At 46.2% G+C, this 16,662-nt stretch overlaps 1 protein-coding gene across 1 annotated transcript in view; it reads right to left on the bottom strand.

Moving 5' to 3' along the window:
• EPHA4 (EPH receptor A4) overlaps positions 1-14,637 on the bottom strand; it is a 169,726-nt gene extending 155,089 nt beyond the window's left edge. Inside the window, exons 1-3 of the mRNA XM_007957002.2 lie at positions 14,547-14,637; positions 11,509-11,576; positions 6,550-7,213 (exon numbers count right to left, since the gene is read on the bottom strand). Of these exons, the coding sequence (XP_007955193.1) occupies positions 6,550-7,213; positions 11,509-11,576; positions 14,547-14,637 (823 nt within the window). The remainder of the gene's footprint in view (positions 1-6,549; positions 7,214-11,508; positions 11,577-14,546) is intronic.
• Between the last annotated feature and the right edge of the window lie 2,025 nt (positions 14,638-16,662).

Here is a 16,662-nt window from a genome sequence, read left to right as displayed (position 1 = left end):
ATCCTACTTCCGTAGTGATACTGCCTCGGAAACCCAAGGAGGGGTCGCTATGAGTCAGGTATGACTCGACGGCACATAACAACAACAACAACAAGCAATAATAAAAACAGTATCAATTACCACTTAGCAAGTGCTTAATGTATTCTAGGCACTGTGCTATGCCCTTTACCCTATACATAAATGCTTATTCATGGGTATCATGCATTTTTGTTGTTGTTGTTGTTATGTGCCATCGAGTCAGACCCGACTCATAGCGACCCCTCCTTGGGTTTCCAAGGCAGTATCACTACGGAAGTAGACTGCCCCATCTTCCTTCCGAAGAGTGGCTGGTGGGTTTGAACCTCCAGCCTTCTGGTTAGCAGTCAAGTGCCTTAGCCAATACGCCACCAGAGCTCCTGGGTATCATGCATAGTGACACATTAGTTCCACCAATTTGTAAGTGCACACCTGAAGTTAGGGAGGTTGCATTACGTCCACAATCACACAGTAGGTTGAGTGGCATAACCAGAAATTAACCCCCAGTCTCTAACTCTATGTCTTCCAGGTCCTGGCCATTTTCTTCTCTATGCTAACTTCATGTGCTAAAGAGAATTTTGAACATTTAGGTATACAGGTGACTCATAAATGTCATGAAAATTGTTAAGACCCAAATTACATAGGAATATAAACAAGGCCTTCATCACTATATTGGTCACACACAAAGATCTGGACATATCATGTTGAAACATGACTCCACCCAATAAATGTTTAATATAGCCCAGGCCACAAGTCCTTATGCATTTATTCATTCATTCATTTCATGAACATATAATGAGATTCCTAACCAGTGCTGGTGTTACTATAGTTCTGGTTATTCCTGACTATACTCGTACACTTATATTCACATGATATTTCAATAAATTCACTTTTCCAAGATAAAACCAGAAAAGTCATAAAGCCATACTTTCATTTTTAACAAAAATTCACAAACATGATGTATAGATTTAATGCATTTGTTTAAAAAATATTACTAGGAAAAACTTAAGACAACCTAAGTATCCGCCAATAGGGATAGGTTAAATGACTTCATACATACTGAAGATTCATCATCAATGTTGAAGAATGAAGTTATAGTCTCTAACGTGGTATGATGTCTGTGATAAATGCTCAAGTGTCAATGAGCAAGATGACAAGAGGATGCTGCCATTTCTGTTATTATTTAAAAAAAAAAAAATTGGTGCATAGACATTTATCTGGGTTACCTGTCAAAGTGGTAAATAATGGTGCTAACTCATAAAAAGTTTGAAAACCAAGTGTCTCTGTGTGCATTTTCGAGGAGGTGGAGGACTTACACTTTTACTTTACGCAATATTGCATTCTAAATTGTTCTGATAAGCACAGATTTCTTCAGTAATGCTAAAATTCATCAATTAAATACAAAACAATAAGTAGTAAAATTCAGAGCTACAAAAGTCAAACTTTTGTATGACCACTTCTGTGTCTGTGCTTTACACAGCAGTAACTGAAAAGCCATTTAGTCTTTTTCCTAAAGGCCTAAGTCTTACCAGAGTAATTACATCTTAATTCATTTTTTTTGAAAGGTACAAGGAAGCTCAGTTCAGCTACAATAAGTCACCCGATCTTAAATACCATATCCAACAGTCCTGGAGATAATTTCTATGTGATGCTTTGGTGAACCCAAAATAGAGACCATCGCGTGATCCTCACTCACAAAAGAAACCTGATCATACAGAGAAGGAAAAATAAAAAAAAAGCAGAGGAGAAAAAGGACAATAATTAAGCCCTGCTCTTCTTGTAGATAAAGAATTACGTCTTTCAATGATCACAGCCATGCTTCAAAGCCAGAGATAAAAGCAGCCATGTGATTCAAGCAATTGCTTCTTAAAGACCCGATTCAAAGGTAGGAGAAACATTTCAAAAGTGGAAAGGATATGAAACAGCATCTCTCTGAACTAGATTTTAAATGCTTCCTTTCCATTACTTCTTCCTCCGAAGGGCCTTCTATGGTGAAATAGGAAAACAAAGCTTTTTGTGGACATTGCTCTTGCCCTCTTTTAAGAGCACAGATTTGAAATATTTCTATTTTACTGCCACCAAAGCATTTCTGTCTTGTTCCTTCTTAAAAATGACTTTTGATAAGACATCTTTTTCCAAGACGAAGGCATGATATATGCAGTGCTATGTAAGTCCTGGATATGTACCTCAAACAATTTATGGCAAAATTGCATATGTAAGCGAGGCGTGATTCTATCGAGCTTAATTTTGTCACAGTTGTGAGGCTTCCAGGCTTTGGGTGATTCCCTCAGCATGCCTTCCATTTCATCCCTGTGACTTTTATACACTCTCTCCAAAAACATCATTCTAAATACTTCACAAAGATCGAATGCAAGTTCTGGGCAAATGTTTTCAAGTTTCAGTTTTTTAATTGCCATATTTTTTGCTCGGATAACACACACATTACAGTTTTTGCAAGCTATACGACCCCACACATATTAGTTTCCTGTGTTTGCCATGTGTGTTATATGCGTGTGCACAGTTTCCATGGGCATGCTATATGCAAAAAAAACAGAGAATCTTTTCCTCTTTTCCTTGTGCTTAATATTTCTGTTGTAATGAAAACAGCCCTGTTAAACATCTGGGCCATTTCCTCACTGGGGGTATGGGAAAGGTGTCTGAGGTAGATTTCGTTTCCTTTTTCCAACAGTCTGACAAGGCCTCAGTAGAGCAGTTTTACTCCAGTCCCTAGGCAAGTTCAAACTGTGGCTCACTCCAGCCATACCTTCTCCTTCAGAGGGCAGATGAGTGGCTAAAGCTTTGTCGTCCTGCTGAGACTAAACAAAATTATTTCACAAATGTTATTCAAGAGCAGAAGCTGGAATGAACTTGCAGCTGCTTTGGGGCAAACCCACCCTTACCCTCCACACTCTTGACACTTCTTGAAGGCTCTTCATCCTTCCTCTCCATTAGCATGTACAGCTTGGAGGCAAGGAGGGCAAGAGGAAGTGTCCTTCTGTCCTCCAAGGTCCCTTGAGGACTCAGGCAGATGACCAGGGTTAGAGTCAAACAACAGTACACCCCAGGCCCCCACCCGCCCTGCCCATTTTTGCCCAAGGATCCTTTGTCAAACATTTAAGATCTTAATCAATCTTCCCTCTGACCTCCCAGACCCCAAGGAAGATGGATGAGGAAGTAGATGACCTTTCACCTGTCCTTCTATTTGTCCTACCACAGTGGACCCATTGAAAAGACAATTGGGGTGGGGCCTGCTGCCTGAGTTCTGAGGCTTGGGCCGTTTCTCTTTCATGTCCCTTCTTAAGCCTTCTTTACACCCTCGCCTTTCTGGCCCCACCCCCCAATCCCTTTCACTCAGAGAAAGTTCTCTTCCCTATAGGGGGAAAAAAATGACACTCTCCAAATATCATATTCAGGGTGAATATGCTATTTTCCCGGGGCAAGGGTAACGCTCCCTCTTTCCTTAGCCTTGGCTTCAGAGAATGCCTGCAGGAGGATTTCCTTTTTACTACTTCAGTTGCGGGGGGGGGGGGGGGGGGGGGGGGGGGGCAATCAAACTCACTACCATTGATGCAGCCTTCCATTCAGCACCCTTAAAATCCAACAGCTGTGACCTCAGCGAAAATCAAGTGATAAAAGAAATAGTAGCAAGATGCCTTTCACCAGTCTGACATCTCTGAGTCCTCACAGCAAGTCTGTTAGATAAGTACAAGTATTACCATCCCACTTTACAGATGAGCAAATCAAGGCTCAGAGAGCTAAGAGATGTTCAAGGTCATACCGCTGAGTGGCAAAATCAAGACACATTCCTTCATTCCTATGTTCTTTCTGCTATTACACCTCGATTCTTCTCTGACAACCCAGTAATGATTCCAAGGATTGAGACAATCATTTTTATGACTCAGAACATTTTTACAGTCTTGAGCCATCTTTCAAAAGTCCCCCAGAAGTTTGGAACGTAAAGAATCCTTTGCCATACATGCCTTTCCTTCTTGTCTCAATTTACTAGATTTTCACCTGGTAATAAACTAAAACAAACATACAATAAAGTGCAAAGCTTTGTGCAAGAAGTGTCTTCTTCAAAGAGTCAATCATTTTACAAATTTTTTTTTTTTTAAAGCCTGAAAACATTACAGATTCTCAAAAATACCTCAATCAGCCTTCCCTTTCCTGCTTAATAACTGGCCTTGTATTAGGAATGATTTGTTCAGAAGTGGCCTGGGCCTAAACATTGGCCCCCTCCCCCTCCATGAATTGCAGGATTAACTGGATTCACAAAAAGATTTCCATAAAGCAAACCATTAAAATGTTCAATTGCCTTTACATTCACTCCCCCTCCATCTTTTTCTCTTTTCCTTCTAATTTGGGTTGTAAAAATGTCAAGGAATTTCAGAATGTAGCAATGTATGAGTTCCTGGGCTCTGTGACAACTGAAAATCAATGACATTAGATACACAGAGATGTACTAACGCCAGAAGAGGAAACGTTTCAGCAGGAAATGGAAGTCAGTGGTGTTTTTAAAATATATGTAAGAATCTTGACATGTGAAGATGTGCAAGTCCTGTCTTACAAACCTCCAAAAGGCAGCGAAATATACTCCCTCATGTGATGTGATGTCATCACTCTTCACTTCACTGTTCCTGCCATGATCATTGTAATTTAGTTGCCAATGATCACTGCACTTACATATCTTCTAATACTAACACCAAAATATACTCCCATCTTAATCCCATACAGTTTATGTAGTCGCTTCTAAGTCAAGCACAAACTAATACAAAGATAAGGAATATTTGCAAACAAAAAAAAAATCCCAACAAAAATTCTTTACATTCCAGTTTTGAACTTTACAAATATACAAGTTTATTTGTTATTCTGGGTCAGTCAGAAAGATACCCCAGCCTTCATTCTCTGTCACTTAGAATTTGATGAAAGTACCTTCATTGTTACCTACTCATAGAAAGAGCTACAGCAAATCAGAAAAGGCCCTTTAGAAAAGTATAAACAATGAAGGTTGAAACACATAACTCTATGACACCAAATAACCAAAAACGCAATTTTCTTCAGGTTATAAATGTTGATTTCCTGTCAGTCTAGTGGATTGCCCAGAGTTAATCCCACCCTGTCATTAACATGGTTGAAATGCCAGACAAATTGTTTGGCCGCTAGTTATTTCAGGCTCTTTGATCGCCAAATCAGAGGATCCATGAGGTGATCCATCCCACAGCCCAGCAAGTTCAGCAAAACCTGCAAAAAGGTTCACCTGAGCTGCTCCATACGGGGACCAGAGTCACCCTGTAACTGCCCCTCAGTAACAATAACAACAGGAGTGCCCAGCAGCCCAATACAGAGGGCTGCTAAACATAAACACCACACACAAGAAAGCCTGGGATCACTGATTTCATAAACCTCCATCCACACACGACATGAGCAATCATGTAAATATGGACTGCTCTCATCTCTTGCCCACATACAAAGTTGCTATGAAAAAAAGATGACATAAACTCCCTGGTATTGAACTTTAGACAGAGGAGAAAAATCCTGTTAAACTAACTAACTAAATAAATAAATAAAACCCAAACTCACTACCCTCAAGTCAGATCTGACTCATAGCAACCCCTCCGTGGGTTTCCAAGGCGGTATCTCTATGGAAGTAGATTGCCCAACCTTCCTTCCAAGGAGTGGCTGGTGGGCTTGAACCACCAGCCTTCTAGTTAGCCATCAAATGCCTTAGGCACTATGCCACCAGAACTCCCAAAAATCATGTTAGCCATATATTAATAGTAATTAACATCATGAAAAAGTGCCTAGATTTCTTCAAAGACTCAAGTCACTAAAATGGATCACAATTTAGTACTGCCTCTTACCGCAGATCAAATAAGAGGCTCTTACTAGCTCTACATCACCTCCTAAGGGAAATAAACGTCTTTAGTCAAGATTAATTTCCCTTAGAGACCTATCAATGGATGCTCAGTGGGAATGAATGGACTTGAAACATTCAGTCCTCCATGTGGATGGGCCATGTCTACACAGATCTACAAGGGAGAGGGTAAAAATGGACTCTCTTTACACAGTTTGATCTTAATCAGCAGGAGGGACCTAGAACAACTCAATGCCAATTTCACATTGGAGTCACTCACACATGTATAGATAAGAGGAGATATTTACCATCCTTGTCATTTTACCAAGTCTTTAGAGAGGAGAACCATGGCTCAAAAATGTGTCTGTCCTCTTGAAGTAGGGATCAATCAAGCCTGCTTCTTCAGCTTGTTCATTTACATTTCAGAGGGCACATCAAGCGGGTTCACATCTAAGTGCCTGTTAGCAAATGTGTTTGGCCTCCTGCTGATTACAGCAGCATCATTTATTTTGTCAGTCTTAGCCTTGCCACCTGGAGCTATAGCACTTACTCATTAGACCCCTCTGTCCCACCACGTCCCACAGGGGCTGCTAATTACTGGCTTGACTCCATTTAGCCTCATCTCTGATTTAATTACGTGCACTAAGCCCTAATGAAAAGGACAATATGGCTCTTCTTACCTTGGCATTCCCCATTCCGTTCTTCATGCCCAGCATTGCATAGGCAGTTGCCAATTGGTACCAGCCACTCGCCATCTGCCCCGCAGTACATTTTTGGCACATCCTTCTCTTCCGAGTTGTTGACACAGGAACCTCGAACTTCCACCAAGGAAGAAGTATCAGCCCCCGTGATGGTGTCAGGGAACTGGGCCAGGTTGCGAACCGTGAGTGGACACTTCTTATAGAACACGCGGACGGAGACTAGGGCGATGCATGCCCCCACATCCTGAAAAGCCAAGTAAAATCCCTTTTTGCTCAACGGCCCTACATCCCGGATCTCAGTGTTGAGCTTCATGATCCTGTCACCAATGTCCACTTGGGTGAAGCTCTCATCGGCAGCGATGGTGTCGATCTTGGCAAACTGGCTTTCTCTGATGAAACGCTCTTTGTCGTTGTCCGACTCATAGTAGTACAGGTTAAAAGTCTCCTTGCAAGTCCCCATGACGCCCGGAAGGCTATTGCAGTCCCTCAATGTGAACTTAATCTCAACGTACACCCTCTGAGCTCCTTCTCGGGTGATCCAATCAGTCCGTAGCCAGTTATTCTGGCTGGCTTCCATCACATTGCACACTTGGTAGGTTCGGATCGGTGTGTTTTTCTCATCCATAATACTCACTTCCTCCCACTGCAAAGATCCAAAGGACATGCATTAATTACAAAATCTCATCATTCAATCACGCCTCAATCCTGTTTTACTCTCAAAGGCCATTGATTGTTTTTGCTTCAATAGTAAAGAAAAGCACTGAGCGTCAAACCTCACCGAGAGAGCATCTTACAGGAGACAAGACAACATTTTATTGGGGAGGTGTGTACTTATTTATTTTTTAATTGTTTCCTTCTTTGGCCTAAAATCTGGAGGCTATGGAGGATTTACTGCTTATGAATTCTCAGCAGTTCCTTGTGGTGGTCTAACAGCCTCCAATTCACCTATTACAACAGCTACAATTTGAAGTGGCAACAGTTCAAATTTACTCATAAATGAAAAACTCGTATGTATATTGTTTCAACAACCGAGCAGACAGCTGCAAATTAAGGGCAGGAAGAGTAGAGTTTGCCAAAGAAGACAATTATCAGTTAATTAGTGGTGCTCCTGTCAGAACTTTGCTCCCTAATACCTAAAAAAATGTCAGTCCATTTTTTTGGCACCGTTACTACTCTTTAAAAGGGAAAAGAAAATCCCACCATTCTGGTTTCGGTAATCCTGGGATGACAGAGTCAATTTTATAGCTGGAGTTCTCAAATACCCTGTCATTTCCAACGGTAGGACACTTGTTGAGAGCATTTATTCAATTAAAATGCACGTATATTTTCTTATTTTTAAAACACAAGCACATAAGAAGAAGGTACATGTGCTTTGCTTCTACGTGTTATATAGATAATAGAAAATAAAACAGCAAGAAACATTTATGAAGCAAAGCCAAAGACAATTAAGCAAGGATGGTGGTATTTTCTTTGAAATCTATTTAACACAAGGATCCAAATGGTGGGGCAGTCTACAATCTGTGACTAGAATCATGGGCTAATGCTCACCATAGCCCAATAGCCCAACCCACTACCACTGAATTGATTCCAACTATAGAGTATAACTGCCCCATAGGGTTTCCAAGGTTGTAATCTCTCTCCTGCAGAGCAGCTGTTGGGTTGGAACCACCAACCTTTAGGTGAGCAGCAAAATGTGTTAACCACTACACCACCAGAGTTCCTCCACAGTCACTATAACTTTTAAAAATAATCCTAAAAGCAGGAAGATAGTTTTGGGGCTCCCACCAGGCTGCTAGGCAGTCTTCAAGTCTTCATTAACTACTACAGTAATGCATTGATATAGATCTGGTATAAATCAGCCTAAGTATCTAACACATGAATATAATTAAAAGAAGAAGGAAAAAAAAAAGAGATAGTTCAAAAAACTCCCTACTCTATAATAGCCCTACTTAAAGCTCCATTCAATCCAATGAAGTACATAGAATCATAATGTATCTTTTAACGGGTTTTCCATCTGTGCATTAGAAAACTATTAATGGATGGAAATGTTACTTATGTGAAGGGCCATAATGCATTAAATTCTGTATCCTTTTCATCTGCCACCATTATGAAAGTTGGAACTGGGAAGGGATAAGTGCCCTGTGGTGATTAAAATTTCTTTTTATCCAGTCAGCAATAAATCACCAGTAATATACTTATTTGGGAAAATTCATGCAAATCCAAAAATAGCCACACATTGCCACCCCCTGTACAAGGGGAAAAAAAAAAAAAAAACTCAACCCTTTACCATGTTTCCCTTATGAGAACAAAGGGAACGTGGAAAAACATTTATCAACGTAAACGGTAACACATAGGGATGCCCTAGAGAGCCCATACAGGCTAGTTAAGGACTCATGGATCTTGCAGCCACAACTAAACTACCTAACCACATTGATCCATTCATCAGAATAATGATAAATCTACCTTTGGCTTTGCATTTTACCAGGACAGAGTCCCAACTCACTCAATACACTCCTTCAAATGAACACTGCTGAGAAATTAGATTTTTTTGCTACAGTGTTGCCATCAGGAGCCATCCTTTGCCATTATTTTTATGTTCTGCTCAGTTGTTCTTATGGGCAAAGGAGAGAACAGTTAAGTTGTCTGTCTGTATCGCAAATTTTGCATGGTGGTATTGTCCAAGTCACATCTTTTCCTTTTTTTAATAACAACTACTACAGCAACACAATGTCATCAGATAAAACTACTATCTCACATGCCAGTCAAGAAAGAGGTAAAATGTTCTAACTCAAGAAGAGATTTCCGAATACTGGAATCAAAAACCCCTATAAGCTTTTACTCTAAACCAGAAAGAACATTTTAAAGCCAATCCACCCCTACTAGGTAAATATCTAATCCATCCCTTTCACTCTAAATCTAAAAAAGTCCTCTTCGGTGACAAAAGTTAGAGGTTAATTACACTGTATAAGTTAGCACATAATTCCTAAAGTATCTACTATGTATTTTGGAATGACTAATCTATTATACACAAATAAAATTTCATTTCTCACCTCTTACAATACTTAAGTATCACATATCTAATATTAAAAGTCCTGCCTACATTTAGCTCATAAAATGTTCTGGGTTATATACAATCAGCTTTGAAGGGCAATTTTTTTGTTTGTTTGTTTTAAAGAGACTTCAAGGCAACCCAAAGAAGTTGTGTGTCTAGAAGAAGTGACCAGGTGCTCCTTCAGCAGTTCATGATGGGGGGGGGGGCGGGGAGGACGTCTGCAGCCTATTAAATGGTAATAAAAGCGTTCCAGAAACCAGGCAGGTCATAGACTGTACTTTCAAATGGGACACTCCTTGCTTTTAAACAGACTACGTGCATAGTTAGTGAAACAAGTCAGGTCTAAAGTAATTCTGGATATATTCTGTCTTCCAGCCAGTAAGAAAAATAAAGCTCATTAAATGTATTAATACAAGTCCTGATACCTTCCACCCTCAATTTTGCTAGGAGTTCTAAAGCATTTCAAGCTACGGAGTGATACCCCCAGTGCAGCATGGGAAAGTGTTGTCTGAATCAGTGACCTTTCCAGGGTATAGGATTAACCAGGAGTCTGACTCTCCCCAAGATAAAGCTGTACCTTTCTCCACATTCAAAGGATGAGGGCAATTGCCTGCAATCAGCGGTGAATACAGCCTGTCTACACTGCCAGAGAGCTGCCAATCACTTGCTCTCCTTTGAAAAAAGAAAAAATGGTTTTGAAGGCAGACCAGAATTTTTCAGCAGAGACCAAACCAACTGCAGTCAAGTTCAGGGAGAAAAAGCAAGCAAGGTAATCTCCATTTTATTTCACATGGATGGGAAGGTCTGCTTTGGAAAAAGACAGCCTAAAATTCTCCCCTATTTCATGACTATGTCCTTGCCTGGTCTTCTTTTCCAAACATGTCTTCTTCTGACAGTTTCTAGGCATCTTTGCCTTTTAGTCCTGTATTGTTTACTCAATGGAAGGGCATGGCACATCCTACTGGGTGTGTAGCTCCAGAGTGGGTGCTGGCCTGACTAGACTCCTCATCCTTCACCACCATTGTTTTCAATCAATTGGCTCAGGCACAGAAGGAGTACTGGCCTGTGGAGGTAGGATGATGGGCTTAATTTGTAAGGGATGGAGAATTATTTCCACTTGGCGGAAGCCAGAGTTACATGTCCTGCTGACTTCTTTCCAAAGCCAATTCACTCAGATGTGTTATGGGGTGGGGGGTCGGACCACTGACCTAGTTCTATTCCCTGACTCTTCTCATGGAAGCAATGATGGTAAAATGCTGCAAATAGTTAAACTTTTCACATTTAACCCCAAACATACACAAGCTTGGGTTTGGGATTTAAAAAAAAATTTGGTCTCTGTGTATGATGGCCCAGGCACAAGTTCAGAGGCTTTCTCTGAGCAGTGGATTTAGCAGTGACAGCAAGGTAGGACCCTCCCCACAGTTTCTGTACAGAACTAACCCCACACCTGGTATAGTCACAAATGCCTCCCCCTCCCCCATTCTGGTATCCTTATTTATTCATTTTCCTCATCTGGAAAGAGAACAATTGCTCTAAAATTAACCCTGTCAGGACTTTACCGCTGTCACAGTAATAGCCATGAATTCTAATTTGGTCCCCAGATCATATTTCTTGTGGATACTTTAGTTTTAAATAAGCATCTGCGTCCAGGCCTCCACCAATCTCCTAATACTGGAACCCCTTTCTGCCCTTTCGGCTTTTAGTTCTTCCAAGGCAGAGCTATCCACAGGGAGGTTAGGGTTTCTCCAAGAAATCGTAATTCACTTCACAGTCCACGGGCGGAAATCCAACCCCGTCGCCACAGTCAGGGATTAAGCCATTAGGATGCTCAAAAAGCTGCTAGTCACCTTTTTACCCCTTGGGTCAGAGTGAAACACAGAACTTACCCCTCCTTCCAAAGGGCTCGCTATCCACCCAAGTTCTCCCTGAGCAGATCTGGAGTCCAGCAAGGTAACTGTAAAAAACAATAATAATAATAGATTAATTTCCAATGACAAAAAATGTTTTTAAAAAGCCAATACTACAAAAACCGTTTCCCTGAGCGTTTCCATATGTGCACAGGGTTCGCGTATCCAACTCTGATCAAACCTAAACTCGCTCTCACTTGTGTAAATAATCATTACTCACTTGATCTTCTCTCCTCTTTAAATCTGCAGGTTTTTATTTATTTAACTTGCTTAGCATTTAAAATTCCATCCAAGGGTTCAGTTTGATTCTTTTTCTAAAAAGGATGAATAGAGAATCTCAAGTACAATTCAAAAAATAAATATATCTATGCAGGGTGGTTACACTCCAGGGCCAAATCTGCATTCATCTCTGTCTGGTGTCTCCCCCAATTGTTTGTCTTCGCAAGTTTCTGAGGACCGCAGAACTCATCATCACAGTGACAAAGCCACCAGTGAATTCGATTGGAGAGTATGGAGGGCTCGTGCAAAGTCTCTCTCCCCTACCACCCTCCCCCACTTATCGTTGAATAAATAGGCCCTGGATGTAGTATCCGCTGCTTTAAAAAAAAATTTTAAAGTTTCAAAAGGGGGGGGGGGGGGTTGCCGGCCTTTTGGGGGCGGACGGCAACGGCCCGGGGGCTTTTTTTTTTTCCCGGTCTTTTTGAGGACAATCAGGGCTCATCCACCGCGCCAGACGAAACCACAGAATTTGAGCTAAGGAGAGCTGCCCAATGCATTTAATATGCTTGCGCTACACCTAAGAGCTTGGAGGGGGGGGCACTTCCAGAGCAGCTGTGACCCTCCTAGACTGGACCAGTCCTAGGCACTGAGGACATTGTAAAGGACACAGCGAATTCCCAACCACTCCACACATTCCCATTCCCACCGAGATCCTGCAGGCCTGGGGGTCGAAAGGCCCATCTCAAAGGACCCACTGGGTTATTAATTTGATCAGTGCGGCTGCTCTTCAGGCTGGGGGAGGGGTGGGAAACAGAAGCCTTCGTGTGTGCTGCTTCGTGTGCGCACCCCAACTCTCCGCCTCATCCCAGCCCCCTGGATTGCCCCCACCTCCCCTCTTATTTCACCCCGATGTCAATGGAGTTAAAATCTGCCCCTTTCTCCGGGTTTTCCTGCGAAGTCTTAATTCCTGGGGCGTGTTAATTATTTTAAAATGTGGAGCCTTCCCAGGGTCGCTCCCGCCCGGAGTTGCTGCCCCTCCTCACGCTCCCTTCTCGGTCCCCGCTACACCATTTGGATTTATGTAAGGTGGATTAGGGACACAAAGGGAACAATACGACCCAATTTACAAAAAAGGGAGGGAGTCGAAAGGGAGGGGACAAGAAGGGAAGGAAACGTGATGGGAATAAAAAGCAACAAAATGAATTAATTTTAGGGGGAGGAGGGGCTGGATGGGGGTAGATCCCCCTTCTTTCGACAGCAGCCTACAGCTCCATCAGCGCCTTTTTGTCTTGGGCTCCAAAGTTTTACTTCCAAAAGAGAAAGCAAGAAAGGGATAAAAAGAAAGAAAACCGCCCGTCCGTCTGGGGCGAGAGAGGTCTCCGGGGACGTCCGTAACAAGTGTGCGAAGTAGCCGGGAGAACGTGGCATCCACAATGCGGCTCAGGGAGATGGCCCTGGGGACCGAGGGGAGGCGGCGGCGGTCCAGGTAGCACCTGGCGCGATGGTGGGGGAGGCGGAGCGAGAGATCGCCCCCTTCCTCTCGGCACTGTCTGCCGGCAGGTGAGAGTCTCGGAGCCTCCGTCTGGCGGGCTCGGGGTACCGACCGCCCAGCTAAGGCTAAGTTGGTTTTTGGCTCCCTCCTTCGGAATAGAGGACATGATAGATTGCACAGGGATGCGTGGACCGATGCCTGGAGAGGTGGATAAAGCGGGAAGGGGGGCTCGGCGAGACCGACCCAGGCTGGATGCTCTCAGGCGGAGCAGGAGCAGACGCCAGGACGCGCGGGCACAGACTCAGGTCACCCGCACACGGGCACTCAGCGTCCGCGTCCACAGCGCACTCAAAGGCACACATTTGCGCGCACACACACGCGCGCGCGCACACACGCACAAGCACACACCACTCGCCTCTGGGATCGTCAGAAACCAGATGAAATGATCACCTCGCCCCCGACACAGACACACTGACACAGACACACACACACTCAGTCGTCTCAGCACGTCTGGCCGCAGCAGATGCTCCAAAAACCGAGCACCCAGTCGGGCCCCGTCGGTTCCGCACGTTCCCTCTAAACAGCCCCGTGCACAGTTCTGAGAGCAAACTCGCCTGCAATCAACTTGCCGGCGGGTTCTCCAGGTCTGCGGGGGAATCTCGGGGCTTCGGGGTGACCCAGGCCCGCGAGCGCACCCCCCTGCGGGGAGAAAGGTGTCTGACGTCGGACGCTAGAAATCAGGTCAGCAGCGCCCGGCAAACGGAGCCACGACCTCTGAGCCGCGGTGGCCCAGGAACCCGGTCCGGGGAGCGCAGAACTCGGAAACTTTGCAGAAAGCGGAGCTCGGAAGGCTTCCGCAGGAACCCGGAGGGCCTCAACCCTCGCCGCTCCAGGCTTCGGTTTTCCCCGCGTTCGTGCCTTGGGGAAAGGGGTGGGCGTGGGCGAGAACTTGGACTACAAAATGCTTAAAAAAAAAAAATCTTGGCGTCCGCTCCCAGTTCATCCCCTCCGGGTGTCTCAGGCAGCCCCGCCAGCAGAGGCTGATAAACTTTGGCCTTTCGCTGCAAACTTGGGCAGCCCGGCCGCAGGCTCTGATCGCCCCCCCACCCCCACCCCTGGCGCTCACTGCTCGCCGCTCCCCCGCGCGCCTTTGCAGATCCCCTGGTCCTGGCCCCCTTCTCCGGAGTCAGGGCCCACGACGTACGCCGGGCTCCCCGCGCCCCCGCTGGCCCCGCGCTCCGGGACCATTCCCCGCTGATTGTCCCCTCTCTGTTTCTGACCCTGAAAAAGGCCGCCTCGCTCTCACCTTCATTCGCCGGGTACACCCTGGAACCAGTGACAGCGTCGCAAATCCCAAAGAGAAACGAAAGGAGGGCGCAATAGAATATCCCAGCCATGGCTCGCCGGTGCCAGCGCTGCTCCTGCCGCTTCTATCCCAGTGGAATAAATGCTTAAGTTCGGAGTGAAGGAGGCTGAAGACATTGCCAAGGGGCGGGCCAGCCCGTGACGCGCGCCGCCAGTCTGGGCTCTGTGTCCAATGACGGCGCAGACAGGGCGGCCCGGCCCCGTCCCACCCGCAGAGACCGCCCTCCAAGCCCCGCCCCCGGGCTCCGCTGGGCTCACAGTCCCCCTGGTCCGAGGGTGCGAGAAGCGCCCGCTGCCCGCCTCACCCGGGCGAGATCGGCCTGCTCCCCGCCTCGCCCTAGGAAGCCGCCCGGATCTGCGGACGCCACCTCGGGGCTTCGGACCCAGAGTGGCAGAGGGAACGTCGGAAGACTCTGCTTTGATGGGGGGAGGTGGGGCCCGAGGAAAGACCGGCACTCCCCTGTCCGCCCTCCCCCCGGGGAGGTGTGAGACCTAGGAAAGCACTCTTTTATTGCAATAAAATAAGGATCAAGTTGCCCTGCTTCTTTGCGCTTGCTTCTTTCTGGGGGTCGACGTCCTCTGGTGCTGCGCGCCTGGGCTGGAACCACACGCGTGCCTCGGCGCTCAACCACCGGCCCCCACTTGCATCTTGCCCTGTTTTGTGTCTTTATGGCGCTGCTCCGTCGGAAATGCTCTTTGGGGGAGTTTGGTGACTTGATTACGCACGTCTTTACAGGGTCTCAGACTCCTGCACAGTGGTGACCTCGTCAGTCGCCAATGTCGAGTCCAGCGCCTGGCCCGCCAAGGGACTCAGCCACTATCTCCGCAGTCTGAACAAGTGATTTTCTAGCAGAGGGGATGGAATCCACGTTATGGGTCGCGTCCTGGCTCCGGGACAGGGCTCCTTGCCGCGCAAGACGTACCAAGACGGCCTGGCTACAGCGAGCCGACTGGAAGCCCCTGGAAGCCAGCCTAGCAATTCCGAGGCGCCGGGGGTGAAAGCGAAGGGCTTGAGTGGGTGTGCGGGCTCCTGCAGGTGCACAGACGAGGCGCAGAGGCGCTTGGAGGTTGCCTGGTCCGTCGCTGGAGCTACTCGCGCCGACCGCTGCCCAGTGCGCGTCCGGAAAGCCCTCGCCGCCCCGGGCGTCGGTGGTGGGCGGCAGAATCCGCGGAGACCCGTGCGGTGGTGTCGCTGTCCTCCTGGAGGCGCGGGTACCACGGGGCCATGGTGTGTATCCCAAAGCTCTCGCCGCGGGCGCAGCCACATGAACGCAACCTGGAGAGACGGCAGCTCAGCTTGCGTTCTGGGGATCCCTTCCCGACGGGGCTCGGTGCGTTTCCCCGGTCTCGTAAGCGGGCCGATTCCCAGCGAGGGGGCCTCCCTTCCGGTGCGAGATTACGCAATAGGCAAGGTAAGCACGGGCTTACTTGTGCTTATTTACTAATCTGTAGTGAACAATGCCACAATTTTCTTTTAACCACATCAAAGATTCTGCTTCTAGGTACGCTTGGCGTCTGTTTCTCTCTCAACCCCACACCACCTTCCTACAGAATCAAAGCCGGTTTTCAAACTTTCAATCTCTAACAGGGACAGAGTACCCAGTAAACATGGGCTTACTTGTGCTTGGTTACTAATCTGCCTATTGGGTAATCCATCCCTCTTCCGCAGGGACCCTCCTCGGGCTGGGCCAGGATTCCTCCTGAGCCTACATCCCAACACCCGGGGCACCTCCGGGAGCTCGGCTGCCGTTCATCGTGAATCAACGGCGCCACCTGCCGGCCAGATGCGGGAGTGCGCGGCCCTGCGGCAGGGTGCGCGGAGAACCGGGCGAACAAAGACTGTAGCCAAGATAGGGGGTCCATGGGGCATCTTTTCATCTGCTGGCCCATGCCTGGTGATCCAAGCCACCCACGCCACCATTTACGTGATGGCGGGTGGCAGTCGTGAGGATCTGGGAGTCCTGTCGTGCCTCTCGCCAGCTGGATTAAGGACGATGCAATAGAAAAACGTTTCAAGGAGAAACTCGGTTAACAGTCAAGGTCCACGGGGTTGCACA

The sequence above is a fragment of the Orycteropus afer genome, unplaced genomic scaffold, assembly GCF_000298275.1.
Source record: "Orycteropus afer afer isolate SDZICR_OR568_19922 unplaced genomic scaffold, OryAfe1.0 scaffold00002, whole genome shotgun sequence".
NCBI classification, from domain to species: domain Eukaryota; kingdom Metazoa; phylum Chordata; class Mammalia; order Tubulidentata; family Orycteropodidae; genus Orycteropus; species Orycteropus afer.
Note: the sequence above shows the minus strand (reverse complement) of the source record. Positions and strands in the feature narration are given on the sequence as shown.